The sequence below is a fragment of the Symsagittifera roscoffensis genome, chromosome 1 (assembly GCF_963678635.1).
Source record: "Symsagittifera roscoffensis chromosome 1, txSymRosc1.1, whole genome shotgun sequence".
NCBI lineage: Eukaryota > Metazoa > Xenacoelomorpha > Acoela > Convolutidae > Symsagittifera > Symsagittifera roscoffensis.
Genome location: NC_087062.1, coordinates 60,381,255 through 60,398,991, shown reverse-complemented (window position 1 = coordinate 60,398,991; position 17,737 = coordinate 60,381,255). Strand labels below are relative to the sequence as shown.

Here is a 17,737-nt window from a genome sequence, read left to right as displayed (position 1 = left end):
GTATATTAATATTTTGTTTAGCGCCTGTAATGATCATGAAGATTGGCTTCAAGATTCAAGTTTGCAAATGAAAATCTAAATTCATTGCTAATAAGATTCTAAATATAAAAGTTTGTGTTGGCTTTTGCCGTACTATCATATAACTATTTGGTAAGTTTCTACTTTGTCGTATGTCGTCTCTGGTTCGAGGTCTTCTTCCAATTCCGGGTAGTTCTATTATCGTTCGGAATATTGGCTCTGATCTATTGAGTCGTAGAGACATTTCGATTAAATTATCATCGTATCACATTTTAAAAATGTTTTGTCTAAATTCTAATCTATTTTTGGTTAATTCTAAGCTATTAAGGTCTTGTTCGAGACTTATGGTCGCACCAGATGAGTTATGACCGAGGTGGTTAACTCATAGAGTAATTTCGGATAGGGTACACCGTCTGCTCGTCACGCTATCTTATTTTCGGCCGGATAGATTCGTGCAACTTCTTAGTCTAATACCGATCCTAATCTTACTCTTATACTATCTAGTCTCAGGTTGTTTAACTAGTCTCTGCTAGGCTCAATAGATCTAGGGTATACTGGTTTATTGCGGCTGCTGAAGTTCTCTTGGAGAGTCAACTAATTTCTAAGTTAAATTCAAATCTCTCTGGTGCTGAAATTACAAGTAATTTCAGCACTTACAAATAAGTGGGTTGTTAGTTAGATGGATCATGATTGGTTAATATTAAATACTTTACAGTGGTAAAATATCTAATTTATCCAATCATAAAATGTAGTTTAGATCAGGTTCCAGCTCGCTAAGGCGGCAAAAATCAGTTTTTAGACATTTCAACACGTAAAAACAGAATAAAGAACATATTTAACCCATGTAAAAACACCAAAATATAGTTAATGCCAAAGCAACTGCATCGATCAAAAAACGGTTGTTTCAGGTTCAGGTTAATTAGATTTTTTGAAATTATTCTTTACGGATGAAGTGAAATTATAATCGATTTCGACGTTGAAGTGAGCATTTTTAGATCAATTAACTTCGCTCAGATTCTTTGATCTAAAAGGATATTGCCAACAATTTGGCATTAACTATAGAAAATTTAAGTTATGTAAAAAAGCACAGTTTTTCTGACCGATAAGGTTGCTCAAGGTCACGATAAGGTTGCTGAATTTTAACTATACGTTCCGACAACGACGCTCGCAAAAAACAGCCTTCAATTGATTTGACTACCTCGTGAACAAAATGAATGCGAGTAGTTTTCGAACGCGGCTCAAAAACCGAGGCCAAACATCAAAGCTATCGGAAAAAATTGAATGACATTTGGTCGTTTACATGGGAAATTTTAATTTTTCATTCGTTAATTTGCTACGGATCCTGACACTTACTCCCGGAAACTAATTTCACGAATTGTTCCTAACCAAGTAATAGTAGAACTGATCTCCTAACTCAGCTCTAAATTTAGGCAACAGCTCGTTTGTTACTTAATGTAACTTCTGCTCAATCTTTAGCAGACAAGAATTTCGCGGACTGTACTCAGATACTCAGAGAGTCTTCTGTATTAAGATAATTACTCGTTTAAAGCCTGGGATCTTATTATTTCCTACCAAGTCTTGCACAAAACATTAGTAAATTCAAACACGAATTTATCCTGTTGACATTTTTTATATTTTATTTGCAGTCCAAAAAGTACAATTTGATGAGGAAGACACACTTAAATTGAAGTCCACAAGTGATCAGTGGCGGCAACTAGTTTTTATAACTCTTACTCACATTCGTTATTGTGAAATACAGCGGGTGACTATTATGGGTTGCATGAGCTCGAAACAATTGCTGTTCAAAGTACTCATGGCAAATGAGGCGGGCAAGTACGATATCTCTGGCTATCTCCTATTCCGGGAGTCTCAAGACAACGACTGCCCTGCAATAAGGTCCAGTCACGGGGAGCCAGAATTAGTGCTTTTGAATCATTGGAAGGAAGATATGGCAAGGGAATCCAGGAGCTTCTCTTGGAAAATCAGTCAGATTAAGACTTATGGATACTGTCATGGAACATTCATGTTTGAGTGTAGAGCAACAGCTCCGCCTGTGACTTCAAATGGATCGATGCAAGTAGCGTGTAGTCGAAATTTAACTAGGAGTGCCAGAGGAGCTGGCACCAGGTTCCTGTTTAAGACTCCCCAGGCGCGACAGATTTTCAAACTTCTGCAGTTGTGGTGTCACGAGGAGGCTCTTAAGATGGAGAGGGGGTTCGACAGTACTGTGTGGGGTAGACATGAGGACAACATGGCGGTGTGCCAGATGTCTGCGAGTGGAGAAAGGAGTTTGATAAGGGCCAGATCAGACTTGTGCTCTGAAGACGGGGACGGGGTCCAATTGGTGAGAGTTGAATGTGGCGGTGATGAGTCCTTGTATCGACCCCGGAAGGCAGTTCGGAACCGTTACGTGGAGGATTTCAACAACGAGAGTAAGAGGGATAGTAGTAGGCGAAGCTTTAACTGGCAGGAGCCCATTCAAGAGGAGGATGGAGAAAGTGCACATGCGATTACTAATTATCAAACAGGGCTGTACATGAATGAGTCTCTTGTGACTCATGCCAGGGGTCCCACCCAAAAGAGACGTGGCGAGTATAGCAAAATAGTGGACAGAAATAACAACAACTCCTTCGCGAATCCATGCGTGGGAGACGAGCAAAATTCAAACATATACTCGGCGCTACAGTCGGTGAGTGTTAATACTATATAGTTAATAAGCGTCATTTTGACAATTATACTTTTTTTTACCTTCTGCTAATCTATTTGCACCCGATGAAATGGATCTATGATTCCCCTCCGGTACTTTTTTACTCCATTTTAGACGGCGCTTACTACCAATCTTTTCAAACTATGCAATTGTGAGTCAGTTTTGACTAAGTTTTGCCAAAAACGGACGCAATTTGTGTGGAGAAAGGCAATGTTTCTGCACCTGAGAGAGCTTTAAAAATAAAATTGACTAGCATACATTATCAAAAACCAAAAAAATGTTGCAAAATTGTCATGACACAAAAAATTCACCGTCATTCTTGTGATGCGTTTGATTGAAGTTCAGCCAAAAAGTTTTCACAGTTTACGAGATGACACCATTTATTTGACTAAAGCCGCCATTAAACTACCTTGAAACTTTTCTATATATATACTTCTAGCAACATTAATTTTGGAGGCATTTATGCAAATTTATGTTTTTTTTTTCGCCTAAGGGTAGATATTATCCAGCGGCTCACGCTGTGATATTTTGCGATGCCATTCGACCACCCTGGATTTTATGGAACCTTATGTGTTTTCGTTGTGTACTTGCATAAATTATTTTGTGCTAGATTTTTGTCGAGCGGATATGTGCAGTCGTGCTAGGGATTTACTAAAACGTAAATCAGTATAAACTACGGATTCAGTTTTTCTACTAAAATTGATAACATTTGTCTTTCTGTGCAGCAGAAAGTTGACTTTACAGGCAGTAAGCTGAAGTATAAGAAAAACAAAACTTTTGAAACCTCATGACTTTGTTGGATTCGCCACCTTCTATACACCGGGCGGTAAAAACGAAGTGTAATCCACATGTCGCATAACCTGGCAGTCACTACCATAGATACCTAGATACCATAATAGCAGCAAAGATACTGGAGATCAGTGGGCCTCAATGGGTTCCCTGTGGAACGCCGAATAACTTATAACCAGGCGAGCTCAAGTTTCTTCAATGAAACTCTTTGTTTTTTTATCAAACGTTATTAATTAGGGAAGCAGACGATGATGATGATAAGAAAGCTTATTTTAAACTTCTTCACATTATCTAATTGGTGTTTCAATTGACACATCTTTGAAAAACCCCTGTTTTGAAACGCAAAAATGTCATTATAAGGCTAAGTTTTGTTTGACCTTTTTAGTTTCTCGAACTGTTCTTTGTTGTATCACCAGTCACCTATCACTATCATATTTTCTCAAAGCACTCGCGTGATTATATTGCAAAGTTGATGACAAATTTTCAGTTAAAATTAGAAACTGGCAAGCTTACAAAGGGAAACAAATTGGATAGTCGAGTTATTACTAAAAACTTTTTTCCATAAAGTTTTAGCATGAATGCAGTACTTATCCAAAATTTCTCTTGAGTTCATTATCAGGCAATTGCAAAAAGTTATTGTTTTTATCAGGTAATTTAATAATTATCAAGATGGGTGCACTGACTCAAAAGTTTAAGCGTAATGGATTGTATGGTCTTGTTTTTTGTATTTCTTGTTGGATTAGATGAGTTCGAGTTTCGTGTTTCGTCAATGATTTGTAGTTCTTTAAGGTCGATGTTGTAGAGGTTTTGGATTTTTGCAGAAAAAGTTGAAATTATATTTCATGTCTTGTTTAACTGTCTTAGTTATATTAAATCCGTTTTTCATATACGGTTCTGAATTTTTGGTGTAAGGGTAACCTCTATGCTTGGCAATAAGGAGGTCGATGGTTGAAACCTGGTTTTTTTTTCAGTAAACTTCGAGATAATTTATATATCTGACGGTCGAAAAAAAAACTGAAGGACTATCGTTTGCCCTTTTTAGTTGTCAATATTGATTATTTTTATTTTACCAATTTCGATGCAAGTGATTCCTGGTATTGCTTTTGGTTTTGCAGTTTGCTTAAGGAACAAAGTGACTTTTTAGGCCTTCATTAGATTTTTACGAATTTGTACGCAATAAATTTGTAATTCAATTTTCCCTTTTTTTCTTTCCTTAAGAGTCACGAACAGAAATCTTATGAAGTCCTGGTTTTTTTTCAGGAAAAAGTCGTTAAATATGATGTTTTTGGACAAAAAATGACCCATATGGTGTATGCTCAATTGTTTTCGGTTCATATAGAGCTGTCTAAATTTTGATTACAATACAGTCTTGAAAATGGTCTCTGTTAAATGATTTCTTCATATTTCTAAATGAGACAAATCTACGAAAGTTTGAAGATATGAAAAACTTTGGTTAACTTGTGAGATAGCGAATCTCGTTTTTTTTTATCTGATAGCTGATAATGTTGCTTCGCAAGTGGTACAAAGCTCTGGTTGTTCCATGAAAGTAACGGAGTATTTGTATTCCGGTTGGGTTTTATGATTCAGACAAATTTCGACTTTGTAACTAGCCATTATTAACTGGGATTTTTATATCATTTGAAAGGTATTGTTGTCCTGAGCTTAGATTTGAAACGATATTTTACCTGTGATCATTTTTCGTAAAGTTATATGGGTCTTAAGTCGTCTTGGAAATCGTTCCAAATTGGTTGGAGGAAGCTTATTTGATTTGTATATTTGACTTGTTATCAGGAGCGAAATCGATCACTTTCTATTATATATGGCGTGTGAGGGGACAATTTTCGCAAAAACCTTAATTTAAAGAAAATTTATATATTATATATTTTTTTACATTTAATATTTCGTCTAGTTTTATTTTCTTACATTTGATTTTTCATGTTATTACTGCTCCAGAGACCTTAAAAGGCGGTCAGAACATTCAGGGCCTCAACCTGATACGAGCAGTCTTGTTTGAAAATATATTTTATTTTTAAATATATTTCACAAGCAGTTAGTTGAATTGACTAATTCTGCACATTTAGTGTAGATTGAGTTTCAGTCATGAGATCAGTTGTCTTTTGTTTCCTGAAATATTGTTTTAAGAATTTTGCGAAGTTTGTTTTACAATAACTGTTTTAGTTTCGCAATTTTTGATCGATTTTTAAATTTATTTCAAATTATGTTTTTTGATTTTTGTACAAGCAGGTAGTTGAATCAACTGATTCTGCACATTGAGAGCAGAATTAATATCCAGCTTGAGATTCGATGTCGTTTTTTGCCGGCAACCTTGTTTTGAGAGTTCTACGGATTATGTTTCACAAAACGTACTGATTGGCTTTTGAACTGCTTTTTCTTCAAGTTATTTCATCTGATCATCTTTTTTTCCATCCTAGAAAAGCATTCATTTGAAACCTTGTTTGTGAAATATTATGAGTTAAGAATCCAGTTTTTTGGGAACTTTGTTGGTTAGTGTAAAGTTTTTGAAATTTGGAGAACTTGATGTTTTTTCTTTTACTATAGTAAGTTTCCCAGGATCTTGTTAACAATCCCCCCCCCCCACAATAGGGGGAAATTTGTAACAAGGTACCTAATTCGTGTACGCTTTGCTGATCAATTCTCTCTTTATAAGTAGAGGGGAATAGTTAACAAGATCTATTTCCTATCTTTATGATGCGTTGCAGGGAAGGCGGAGCTCTGTTTATCTTCTGTTTACAAAAAAATAGTAGTGTTTTTCTTATTGATTTTTTGCCTGGTTTCAATTGTGAAAAAAAAATGATGTGAAAACTGTGGCAGCTTGTACATTGTATTCTTATAAGCCCGACAATACTGGTTTTACTTCGCTTTTCTGATTTTTTCAACCATTGAATTTGGAGAAAAATTTTGTCTTTGGGTATGTTTTAATGTTTGTTCCACGCAAAATCAGATAACACAAAAAATCATCAGAATAGGTCGAGTGTTATATTATATTAAAAAAACCTTTTCAGTCGTGTTAAGATCTATTTTACAACTTCCCAAAAAATATTCTGAGTTTCGAGAAAAACGGATTTGATTTTTTAAGAACTTTTAGTCCAGTGTGGGCAAAAAAGCGGAAGAGCAGGCTTTGTATAGATGACTAGGTCGTAAAATTTTCATTTGAGGCTTATTGAACAAAAAAACTTATTCAACTAAAAATAATTTTTTTAGCCTCATATTGAAAATGAAAAATTTCACAACTGAAAAAAAGTCTGCAAAAAATTGAAAATTTGAAAATTTAAGTTTTCGGTAGAAATTTTTTTTCTGGTGAGCAATGTACTTGGTGTATGCTGTGTTTCCGTGGGTCCTCCAGCCTACCACAAATCGTTCTGCTAGAAGTTAATAGAACAGCTCAGACCGCTTGGCACTAGACTTTTACAAACTTCACGACTTCCATTACTGTACTGTTCATGGATCAATGGATCAACAGAATCAATGAGACATTTCAAATGTTTACTCATGTTATAAAATCAAATTCCATGCCTTCTCAGGGAAATTGGCCAAATGGTAACATCTATGTCTGGGCTTACAAAGGTCTGTTTTTCAAACTGAAAACATATAGTTCATTCGAATAAATATTACAATTTTTTTTCAAACGAAATATATGTTTTCAGTTTGCAAAGACAGGCTCGGCTTATTCTTTGTCTGCCTAATGTTTTCTCTGAGTAGTTGCCACAGTGCGAATGTTTCTATTATATAAACAATTTTTACTCTAACTAAAAGCCATTTTGATTCATTTCTGTAATTTGTTAGTGCACCGAGCCTGATTAATTTTGTTCCGATCAGTTGAAAAAAGCGGAGGAAGTTTGTATTCAGTTTTATTTTCCCTCTCTTTTTTCCACTTTTTTCAGGTTTGGATCCACATCATCGGAATGGATCGAGTGATATACTATATCAAAGCGTGTTCAGTCGTGATTCGAACGATTTTCGCAGTGTTGAGAATAACCCGTTCGAAAATTTGATTTTTTGGTCTAATTTCCAGACAATAAGCTGAGCTGAGCGTGCAGGCTGATTAAAGCTTGATTTTGCTTAAATCAAACCGTGAACTTAGTTTCAATCGAGTGAAGTTAGTTATCTGAGTTTTTGTACCGATATGTTGGAAATCAAAAACTCAAATGTTTTCCAATTGGTCTCTATTACTATAACTGTCGAATATGCTTAAACTAAATTTATTCGTTCAGATCTTGTTATGACACCGCGCAGAACAAAAAACGGCATTTAATTTGATCCATTTTTTTGTATTTTTAAGACATTGTCGGGACATTCTGTGAAATTTGCACAAACCGGCTATTCTAGATATAGTTTTTTTTTGGGGTTGTTTTGCCTAGAGAGTACCGGCTTATGTTATATCGGCTTAAATAACAAATTTTGTTGTTTCAAAGAAAAGGAGATTTTTTTGCTTCAGAATTTCTTGACAACAGTTTCGTTTTGGTCCAAAACCGACGTCTATCTAAGTATTATCAGCTTTGTTGTCGCTCAGTATATTTCTTGAATGCTTGTTCAACGCTAATGATTGTGTTACCGGATTGCTTTGATCATATTGAACGTTATTTGGGTCAAACTTTCAAACTTAAATTTCTTCCAGATGTAGCTGAACGAAGTCAATCGAATAAAAAACTTTCATCAATATGAAATATCTGTGATTGAAATTTTGGAAACAGGGTTATTGTGTTTTTCAGAGTTGCCACACTGCGGAGGATGAACAAGCAGCTTCCAAACAAAACGCTTCTGCTTCTTACGTAAATTACATCCGACCGAAAAGTAGCAGTCCTTTAGCAGAATACTGCAACATAGATACTCTTTCATCTTCGCGAGGACCTGAAAGCAGTGGAATAAGTACAGGTAGTTCGTCCAATGTAAATTTCTTCGAGTTTCCCGACGAAAACGTTGCTAACAATGGTCAAAACAATGCTATTGTTGAAATTCATGGCAATGAGTCCTCCTGTAATTCCAAATCTGGAAAGTTGAGCATTATTTACTCCGAATTGGACAGTTCGGTGTGCTCCAGTTCGGCTTTTGATGTTGAAAATAGAAAGCGAAGCAGAAGTTTGGCATCGCGAGACACGAACAGCTTAATCGAGAGAAAGCGTCGGTCGGATCCTTCAGTCGAAGTTTCTTACTATCAACTGGATGTAGAAAAAACTCGAGCACTAGCTACGACAACTGAAAGTAGAAAAGCCGAGAACAAATTGAGAGAGAGAATGGCCATGCTCAACTCACAAGGCTCTGATTTACAGGGAGAAACGACATCCAAAAAGTTTGCTTCTAATTTGTATACAAGGCGGTCGTGGTCTAATTCTACGACCCGAGAGAAACGTACAACACTGAGTAGTGCCGCCTATTGGACAGGCTCTTGCTTAAGTATGCGTAGTTTCAGAAGGTCGCGATTCAGAAAGGGAGACAGATTTTCTGGCTGAAGGCGTCAGTTAACCAAAGACGCAACAATTAAATCTAGTTGAAAACTTCCTTCATCAGTTCGGAGAAAAACTCCATTAAGCAGTAAGCTTTGATTTATATATATTGTACATAAAAATAAAGATCACGCGTAACTTTGTAATTGGATCCAAGATATCGACAAACAAATCCCTGACCGCTTTGCAAACACGTTCCATTTTTAGGAAGAGTTTTTTAACAATTGATAATTTTAATCGATTTCTTGGAGTTTAGTCTTGTATATTTCTGATCGTCAATTTGTTTCTGAATTCTGTATACTTATGAAATCATTAATATAGCAATCTAAATAGTACTTTCTCATGGTTATGATGAGCAGAAAAATAGGTGCTGTATATTTAGCATACTTATTCAATTGGGCACCTTGTCATGCACAGTGACAGTGACCTTAGTTTTATGTTGATGCGCATGTATTAACAGCGCCTTCCTCTTTCCTGAGGCTAAATTTGTTCGTCGTTATTTTTATTTTTCACTTTGTTTTTGATGTTTGAGTAAATTTTTTGTCAATGATTCTGGCTGAACAAAAAATTGTAATGATAACTTAAATATTTAACAAAAGATTTGCTGTACTTTGGATGTAAGCTTCAAAAACTGTGCTATTCAAATGCCGATAGCTATAAATTGTTCGTTATAGCTATTAAGAGCTAAATATTTTGGGTCATGTACATCTTGTTATTTATTAATTGTTCAATTTTAAATCTCTTAACATTACGATGCCAAGCTGGGGTACTTTGGTAGTTGTTTGGATTCCTGGATTTAAGATCATTTATCCTCGGGGAAAAGGACCAACACAAGAGCTGTACAGCTCATCACGGCGAACCGCTGTTGTGCCCTGTTATAAGAACTACATGCAATTTTTTTGGTTATTTTTTTTTCACAACCACATTTTAAACTATTTAATTATGTATCAGCGCGGACCCTGTTTTTCATCACCTGATTTTTGCAGAGTGGTGTAGTTCCCTCCAGTGAACGTCTAATTTCAGTTAACTTGACAAAAATTTATGTCATCAAATGAATCAATTATAAACCTCTCAAATTTTCCGCAAGTCCTTTTCCGTTTCAATTACCTTTTAAAGGACCACCTTTTCCTACCTCATTTTACCCCTCCACCTCAACATTTAAGACAATTGTCCTAATTGCTGAGCGAGGATGCGGGTGGTGGGTTTGCTTCGTGGTAGTACCTGAAATTTTTGAGTTCCCAGAATGCATCGAAACTTTAATACAAGATAACTTCAAAAGCAGCTGTGTCATTGAAACGAGTGCTTAAAATAGACGCAAATGTAGGAACCTGCTAATAACATTCGGCGCGGTGACAATTGCAAATTTTGTCAATTTTTTTAGATAGGCTAAATAGAGTTTGCAGCTCTCCCAAATCACCAAGACCGTTAGGCAAACTTTTGAAAAAAAACAAGCCGAAAAAGCGTTTTAATATTTTTATATGCAGTATATATTTGCGCGGAAAACACCTCTAGAAACTTTTAGGGTTAGAGAGCAAAAAATATAGGTAATAAAATAGTACCTAAAGGTGGCCCTTTGGATAGTCAGAGGGCCCAATCCCAGAGGGGAGGGGGCTTCTGCGTCCCGCCCACCCTAAATCCGTTACAACGCGTGAGTTTGAAGCTTAATACTGCATTAAATCATCAGAAAGGAGAAGAGAAAGCAAACCTACGAATTATATCATAAATATCAATTTCTTAAGTTTGGTTTCTCATCTTGATTCCGATTGGTTAAAATAGTATTTGCTGCTTTTGACAAGTCTGAACACGCGGATGTCTACTTACAGACAGCACTGCAATCGGCGCGTAGACCGAATCGGTTTCCGAAAAATACGCAAGTTAATCAGGCTGTGAAGATTCAAATATTTAAATTTATTCATAGAATGAAATCGGGTCTGAAAATTACCAAGTTTTCAAATTTAACTATTCCTGTGTTGCAACCTTGAAATATTTCAAGATTTTATGTTGAGCAAACTGTTTCGCATAGGATTCAAGTTTTTCTATGCAAGCTGTAATAAAAAAAGTTTGAACGATTCAAATTGAAACTTTTATACAAAAAATTTGCATAGATATTTTTATTTTTCAAATGATTTCCGGAAAGCGAAAAGCTTAATATTTTCTATTGGAGCTATTCAACTGACAACAATTGGTTTCGGAAAACTCAAGTTTTACCTACGCAATTTAATCGGCCAATGAAACTTTAAATATTGAAATTTTTCATAGAATGAGTCAGTCCCTTTTTAAATTTCGCAGCGGTATACTTAAGCAGTGGTCAGAGACCCGAGTTTATATTCTTACCCACAACGTGGAACAAGTGCTTTTTAGGAAAGATAACTGCGATGATTTGATTGCCAACAAGGGCATATCTGTCGATTTCAATCGTCGACAAATTATGTAGGTCCTCTGGCCGTCCATGATCACTTTTTATCTTAACATAGCCTCGTCTTTCATAGTAGGACGGCTAGATTTGCTTTCAGTGGTTTCCTGACTTTGTAATGCAAAAAATAACAAATCGAAAAACTATACAAACAATCAACCCGTGAAAAAAAGTACATCACAGCACACCAGTCCTGCAGCTCAGACTGTTCCAACCATATTTGGTTGCCTTAGTTGAGAAGACAGCTGTCGTTAGTTTGAGCCAGAAACTTACACCTGTACATGCTCCAATTTTTCTTATTGCGTTTTTTTGATCAAATGTTTTTGAACCCAAATTTTCGACGTGCCTATTAGACTGGAAATATTTGGTTCAAGCACAGTAATCACCGCAGTTTTCTTTTCAAGGCTGTTGTTTTGAAGCTTATTTTTGCTGTGCCTCTGTGTTTGATGCTTATTTGAAACTGAAAAGAATAATTTTACACAAAAGTTTCTATATCCTGTTCCAAAAAAGCATTAAAACAAAGGCGCATCTAGACTTTTCAATAAGTCGGCGAGAAAAAAAATCGGCAAAACCAAGCTTTGGAAACTCCAGCAAAAATAAGCTTCAGAAAGAACAATCAACTTGAAAAAGGAAACTACTGAGATCACCGTATTTGATCCAAATGTCTCCAGTTTCTTGGCACGTCGGTAATTTTTGTTCAAAAAACTCCTTAAGAAATTTTGGAGTGAACAACGAACTGAAAAATACGATAGATAGTTCGACGACAAACAACCCATTAAGACTGGAGCCTCAAAATAAATGTTTTTTTTTGTAGAAGTATCCAGCATCCAGTTGTCAGGTTGATTATCTTTGCAACAAAAAAATTTTGGTATATGACTTCCAAAAATTTGGTTCGAAAAACTATTTTGAAGAAAACTAAAAAACCATTTTCTAACAAATCTTTTTGCCTAGTGTCGTTGCAGGGCTTGGTGCCATTTTTAGCAGATATCGGCGATTTTATGTTCTATGCGATGTCAGCGCTGGTAAATCTGTTTTACATAACCGATCAGTTTGATTGAGTTTCTGGCTTCACAAATGTTATTAAGATGCCAAATTTTGCTTTTTAACAACAATTTTGACAACAACTATTCACCGTCAAAACAGCGGAAACACTATTTGGGGGGCGTTCAACAGTGCCGAAGTACAACAGTGCCAAAAAAGGTGTGAAAATTTCAGAATAATTTACACGCATTTCTAAAGAGCGGGAAATTACTGACGCTAATTATCACAGAAAATCACTCCAATTGTGGCGCCAATCTGTCTGCAACTGCAAATTAAACAATTATTTTGGCGTCAAAACGTCTAAATTGCACATTTTCTTGCTCAAAATCTTAAAGTTTTACTTAAGATTGTAAACGATCGCTGTTCAATTTTTGATTGCCGCACTTAGTATGTTGAAATTTATTCAAACTTTCGGCACTGTTGAACAAAGTTTTCATTTTCGGCATTGTTGAACAAAGTTTTCATTTTCGGCACTGTTGTACTTCGGCACTGTTGTACTGCCCTCTATGCGGTAACACTTTTCACCGTCGAAACAGATTACGTTTGAGACGATCAGTGCATACAAAACACTTCACTGAATATAGACAATTTTCAGTGCAGTAAGGAAAACAATCAGAGTAAGAGATAATCATAAGCAAGAAGTTTAAACTTGATTGCTTGTATCAGGGCGAAACCCTGTATGTTCCTTTTAAGGTCCATGGAGTGGTAATAGCTTGAAAAAATTAAATGTAGCAAAAATAAAAGGAAATTTTTTTGCAAAAAACCATTGAGATTTTTTCTTTCTAAAAATCATCCCCCCACGCGCCATATAGAATACAGAGTGATGAATTTCGTTCTTAGTAACCCATCAATTATAGTAAATAGGCTTCTTTCAACCAATTTTAAACCAATTCTAAGACGGATTAAATCTCCGCTTGCGCGTTAATAGCACGAAATATATCTTGCGTTATTTGTCCCAAATTGGCCAAAATGGCAATCTTTAACCCCCCATAACTTTACGATAAATGATAACCTCAAGAATGTAACCTCATGATTACGTTTTCAAATGTAACCTCAAGACAACAATAATTTTTGAATGATATAAAAAAACCGTCGAAAAGGGCTAGTTAAAAAGTCAAAATTTGTCTGACAAAACCCACCCCGAGCACAAATGTTCCGTTATTTTCGTTACGAAAGTCGGAACAATTACAGAAAGGAAACACCTCTAGATTAAATTTTAAAAAAATTCACCCAAAGTCACAGACAGAACACTACTCTAAGCTAGTACGTGTTGAAAAATCTGTTAATTTTTGTTGAATCATTTCAGTGTAGCGCACAAAACTTTTTTATTCCAGAGGAGTTTACAAATAAAAAAGAGTGCACACAACAGTTCCATTGATTAACAATTTACATTTGACTAAGTTTACCAATGCGCCGAACTTTAAACATAATTAAAACAACGATATATATATAATTCTGTCGAACCCTACCATCAACAGAAAAATTAATGGCAAGTGATAAGTAAAAAGCGGAAATTTCGCGACTAGTACAATGATTTAATTATAAACCGAAATTTAATCAAGCAAAAATTTTTTCAAAATCAAAACTTTGATGAATCTTCAAAAATATGGCTGACGGCTAAGCAATACGAAGTATACAAACCACAAAACAATCTATTAAACTTTTCAACCTGCCTTTCGAAAAAATCATAGCCAAAAATATCAAAGAAAGAAAGCAACGTAAAATCGAAGCTGGCAAATGGATTCAGAAAATGAAGATACGCCGCATCAATCACAGCGAAACATTTAAGCAAAACGTAGAAAACATCAAGGAGGGGAAATGAAGAAAGATAACTAACTACAAAACTCTTACACAAGAAAAACTTTCCCATTTCCAAATTGGTATAACCCTAAACAATAAAATCTTTTCAATTAATAAACAAGGGAAAAATCAATACAAAAACCAAAATCATTGAGTTAAAAACCATCAATGACAAATTACAACTGCAACTGCCGAAAGCATTAATGTCAGCAGAAAGCTAAATGAAAAGAAAAACTAGTTTTATATTGTAAGTAACAACCTGAAATATGCAAGTAACGTTGTACAATCAAATGTTCCACTTCAATCAATTTATTAGATGCGCAGTAGTTCATCATATTTTGGGAGGATTTCCAATTTCATCGAACAAATCGCTAACAGGTCTCGGTCGGTGTTTAGGACCCCAAATACTCAGTACCAGACTATGTAAGCGCAGTGACAGCAATCTTTTTGTAGTTATAGGACCAGAACCTTACACCAAGTATGGATACGTAGATGAAAACTTTTAATACAAGCAACTCTCGAAAATGCAGCACAAAAATCTTTCTTGATTACTAACAAAAAGCAAAAAAAGCGATCGGAAAAGTCTACAAAAAAGTTTTCAATAATGATTCTGAAAACAATAAACAACAATAAAATTAAGCAAGGAAATCATTAAAAAACTTAAATATTTCATACCGAAGAAATTTGCAAAATTTTTTAATATATACAAAAGGCAAACTTTAAAGTTAACACATCAATTGAGAAATCATGCCCAAATTGTCAAAGATACGGTCGCTTCATTACCGATTGCAGGGTCAAACAATCGAACAACATGTTAAGAAAAGCAACACAAAAAAAAGAACCCAATGCATTTTTCCCCAATCAATGAAAGAATATCAATGTGCAGTGTAATAACTTTCCAAAATCCTATTTATAACCGTTCAGGAAATGTTCATAGCAAGATCACCGTAGTAGAAACACAGCACCCTTCTAATTTCAAAACTACAATTATCATACATCGCGACCACGAACAAGGTACATAAAACTAGACCACTGAAGGAGTTCAATCAGCTACCAATGTAATTACTGTGACAATAGTTACAAAGATCAAATGGAAACAACAACCGGCAACCCTACGACAACAGAATTTGCTCACTTTCTAGAGCTATCAAAAATTATCGTTGCTATCAAAAATTTTATAGCAATGACAGATAAAACAACGAGAGATATCGAATTAGAATTTGGATTGAATGAAAAACAATCGACGCAAAAGAAACAGCTATACTGATAAATACATATATATATATATATATATATATATATATATATATATATATATATATATGTATTTATCAGTATAGCTGTTTCTTTTGCGTCGATTGTTTTTCATTCAATCCAAATTCTAATTCGATATATATATATATATTTATACATATATATATATTTATACATATATATATACATATATTTTTATATATATATATATATATATATATATAAAACCACAACCTTTAGATAAAAACAGAACAGAGAGGGGCCATAGTTATAGAACTTAGACAACAAAAACTACAGAAGTAATACACCAAGTAAACGAATAGGATAAATGCATTGCACCTTGGATTGACAAAAATTAATATAAAGAAGGTACATTCATACAAGGTACATCATGAAAACTCAGACAATTGGGAAACAAAAAACTTTAGGAACAATTATGTTTTATATGCTAGAAGATAAAACTATCACAAGAAGTCAATTGATGCCATAAGTTTTGTTGGAACACTCATCAGAGAGTAACAAATCTGATATGCAAAAAATAAGTGAAAAATTTTATATTTCAACCACATCTAACCATGTCAGTCAATTAATGAAAACATTAAGTTTATTTTGAAAACCAACAACCCTTAAATCATTTAGAAATTTTATGAAAGCCTTATACAAAGATCCACGACTGACAACTTTATAAACTTGAAAAAAAACTTTAAATTAGAAAACACCATTGTTTTCCAAACAAACTAATTAACAATTAAACTGTAAATGTTAGTGCGCAGAAACAAACAGTTACTCTTGCAAACTGAAACAAAATATAATTACGGAACCCAACAGTTCTATTACAAACTATCTCATCAAAAGATTACGTAGCGAGGGAAAACATCTCTCAGCAGCTATTTTTTTAAAATCGTTTTTAGGAATATTTCTTGTCATTAATTTTCAAACATTTGTTTTTGGCAAACCCTTTAGGCAGAAAGTATAACAACAAATATAAAAATTTTTTAAAAAAACTTGGATAAAAAGAATAGTTGATTTAACTTTTGCCGCAAAATTATTAAACAACCACTATTTTAATAACAATTTTATTCTACGTTTTAAAATATACAAAAAATGCAAATTCAGTATAACACACTTCTAGCACCAGTTCATTTCAAACAATTTTTTCAGATATTGAGCTTTGACCAATAGTCAACTGTTTTCACTTATAACAAATATCTAATTTATAAGCAAAACAAACGGGAACTGTTAATGTAGAGTTACGTATATATCAATAATCATAATAATCATAATCATAATAATAATTCAGCAAAAAACGATACCCCGAGTTGATTTTAATCTATTTATTTTAATACTTTATTTTAATTTTCAGAAATGTTTCATTCATTTCAAACATTTAAGAATTCGTATAAAAGCAATATCACTACAATTCTCCCATATTTGATAATTGAATGACTGAGCATTTTTCTTATAATGAAGATTTATGGACACAAATGCAACTTAAGTTATCAAGATAAATAATAATATCCGAGCTTCGCATTAAGTTTTTGCATTTGTCCGGGCGAACAAATACTCAAAATTTTCTCAAATGAAAACAACCTATAGGTTAATTGCCAATGTATTCACAGATAACCTGCATTAGAAGCTTTGCCTTATAAGATGACATAATGAAGATAGCATGAACATATATTAAAAAAATTAATTTTTTGTCTATGGCTAGAAAACTTCTACTTTGCAAATTTCCGAGGTTGGTAATCGTTGCTTGGTTTTTTGGTGGAATTTTTACAGATTTTTACAGATTACGCAAAAACTTGGCTTTTACACATAACTTTCATTGCGATTTTTGGTGATTTGTGTAGAAAAATTGAGTCTGGACTACGTTATAAAAAATGACAGTTCACATTTTTGATCATACAGTTTCATAATGGTCGAATGCTATTGATACACCCATAAATGAGAATTGTATGACCAGCATTTTTTCATTGACAATTTCTAAGGATTTCTTTAATGAGATTTTTCAGTGTATGGATTTCAACTTCGGCGCTAGGAGACAAAGGTTACTCAGATGTTGCGAGTGTAAGATCACATTCCAAGAACTGCTCAAGAAAGCGTGTAAAATAAATTGAAAAAATTTTTTTGGCGCACGTCTTTCAACTAAAATAGATAATACATTTCAATTCATCACTTTTAAACAACAAAAATAAAAACACAGACTGTTTTGTAAAAGCACTATATTCTAAACCGTAATCTAGACTTTTCGAT

General features: G+C 34.3%; 2 protein-coding genes across 2 annotated transcripts in view; both read left to right on the top strand.

The window, feature by feature from the left end:
- Positions 1-17,737, top strand: part of LOC134846666 (uncharacterized) — a 214,954-nt gene that overhangs the window by 43,978 nt on the left and 153,239 nt on the right. The window lies entirely within an intron of this gene.
- Positions 1,466-9,148, top strand: LOC134856858 (uncharacterized). Its single transcript, XM_063873149.1, has 2 exons — positions 1,466-2,707; positions 8,245-9,148. The coding sequence occupies exons 1-2, from the start codon at positions 1,790-1,792 to the stop codon at positions 8,980-8,982; spliced, it is 1,656 nt and encodes a 551-aa protein (XP_063729219.1). The 5' UTR covers positions 1,466-1,789; the 3' UTR covers positions 8,983-9,148.